This window comes from Cephus cinctus, unplaced genomic scaffold (assembly GCF_000341935.2).
Source record: "Cephus cinctus unplaced genomic scaffold, Ccin1 Ccin1_scaffold1449, whole genome shotgun sequence".
NCBI classification, from domain to species: Eukaryota; Metazoa; Arthropoda; class Insecta; order Hymenoptera; family Cephidae; genus Cephus; species Cephus cinctus.
This window is the reverse complement of record NW_014333824.1, coordinates 6,960-9,339: the sequence shown is the minus strand read 5'-3', so window position 1 is coordinate 9,339 and position 2,380 is coordinate 6,960. Positions and strand designations below refer to the sequence as shown.

The window sequence follows — 2,380 nt, the reverse complement described above, 5'->3', positions numbered from 1 at the left end:
TATTTGAAACCCTACAAAAAGGGACTAGGCCTTCATCTGAAGCCAAAAAACTTGAAGTGAAACTACCACGCCGAGCGTTGACCGATGCGGATCTGCTAAAGTACGCCAAGATCATGAAGATTCCATATTTTCGCGGAGTCTTCATGCGGAACGCTATGCCGAAGGGTGGACCGTACGAGTACGAGTCGGCAATCGTCAATCTCGACGACGAAGATGGTCCAGGAACACACTGGGTCGCGTACAAGAAGCTGAACGATCGAGTCGTTTATTTCGACAGTTTCGGCAATCTTCGACCGGCGCTAGATCTTATCGGATATCTCGGTGTTGGTAGTGTAAAGTACAATTACGAGCGATATCAGCAGTACGATACTTTTGCATGTGGACACTTGTGTCTGAAGTTCCTATGCGGACAATTAAATCGTAAAAATAAGTATCGTCTATATAAGCTTGCTATGTAATTTCGCAAGGTCAGTCTAACGTTCGCAATCATGGAAGATTCATTCACGTTGACTTTATCAGGCACCTCATCTATACTGGAAGCCGGATACTTTCCTCCTATCGAGCTTTCCCCGTACAAAAATTACGCTGTGGGGCTCATCGAGTTGCTGACGTTCAATTCCATTCCCAACGTGGACACGGATCACAACAAGCTCTACGTGGGAGATGAAGTTATCACTATACCCACTGGTAGCTACGAGATTGAAGATATCGAATACTACGTGCATAGCGCGTTGACGGACAAGAGCATCGTCATTCAGATTAAACCTAATAATAATACGTTGTGCAGCGAAATTAAGTGCAACCGTGATGTCGACTTTCGACCCAACGATTCCATAGGTCGCTTGTTGGGCTTCACTGAACGCGTTCTGAAGGCTAATAAATTACACACGTCCGACGTACCGGTCGCCATTCTCAAGGTGAACGCCCTACGAGTCGAATGCAACGTCACGACTGGCGCTTACATCAACGAACGTAAAGTGCACACCATACACGAATTCTTTCCGGTCGTGCCACCCGGATACAAGATCATAGAGGTGCCATCACACGTCATTTATCTACCGATCGCTACCAAGACGATAGATCACCTGCAGCTGCGAATAGTCGATCAAGACGGGGATCTGGTGAATTTTCAAGGAGAAGTCATAACGATCAGGCTGCACGTCAGATCCATGCGATAATGGGTATCGTCTATAATAGAAAAATCGTCAATGGTTATAATAGTAGGCCGATATGCCAAAGGAGGATCAGTCGTCAACCGCTTCTCAAGGCGCTAACACGTCGAAACGTCTTGTTTCTGGAAAATCTAGGATTCAAGGTCACGAGAGGAAAGTAAAGCGTTTGTTCTGTTGCGTTCTTTTCGTCTGCCGCATACCATGGAGGAAGAAACGCTGAACATTCAGACACCGATCGTCTTCGATGAATCTATAGCACACAATGAAACGCACGCACATCAACCTTACGCCTCGTCAACGTTCAACAACAGCGACGAGGTTCGAATCTCCGTTCAACATCAAGACCTATGCTTACTACCGAGCAAAAGTTCGCTGCACGTGTATGGAAAGCTGGTCAAGGAAGATGGGTCCACAGCGACTGCGAGCACGACTCTGGTAAACAATGCCATTTGCCATCTCTTCGAGGAGATTCGCTACGAAATTAATGCTATAGAGATCGTTCGGAACAAGAATGTTGGTCTCACGAGTCTCATGAAGGGATATGTTTCCCTGAGTCCCGGCCAACGATCCTCGATGGAGAACGCCGGTTGGCTCGACGTCAGAGAACGGGAGAAGTTGACCAATGCGGATGTTTATTTCGACGTATTCATTCCGCTGAGTATGATACTGGGTTTCGCTGAAGATTATCGCAAGATCGTCGTTAACGCTAAACATGAGTTGATTCTGACGAGAGCAAAGAGCGATGTCATTGCAATAGTGCAAACTGCTGCGAAAGAATGCAAAGTCGTAATTCACAAATTGGAATGGTTGATACCGTAAGTAAAGGTGTCGAATCGACGAAAGATACAACTGCTGAAATTCATCGAGAGAGATGCACCCATCTCCCTGAGTTTCCGTACCTGGGAGCTGTACGAGTACCCTCTACTCCCCACCACTTCGAAACACGTGTGGACCGTCAAGACGTCGACTCAGTTGGAGAAACCACGATACGTGATACTGGGTTTTCAGACGGGCAGAAAGAATAAGAAAAATAAGAACGCTAGTCACTTTGACCACTGCAACGTCAGAGACGTTAAGCTCCTTTTGAATTCGCAATGTTATCCCTATGGAAATCTGAATCTTGACATTGATCATAATCAGTTTGCCCTGCTGTACGAGATGTATGTAAACTTTCAAGCTACGTACTATGACAAGGATCCCGAGCCTTT

At 46.2% G+C, this 2,380-nt stretch overlaps 1 protein-coding gene across 1 annotated transcript in view; it reads left to right on the top strand.

Moving 5' to 3' along the window:
- LOC112495168 overlaps positions 1 to 1,202 on the top strand; it is a gene marked incomplete at its 5' end in the record, with an annotated part of 1,406 nt that extends 204 nt beyond the window's left edge. The window contains one exon of the mRNA XM_025090444.1: positions 963 to 1,202. Coding sequence (XP_024946212.1) covers positions 963 to 1,178 — 216 coding nt within the window. The remainder of the gene's footprint in view (positions 1 to 962) is intronic.
- Positions 1,203 to 2,380: the final 1,178 nt, after the last annotated feature.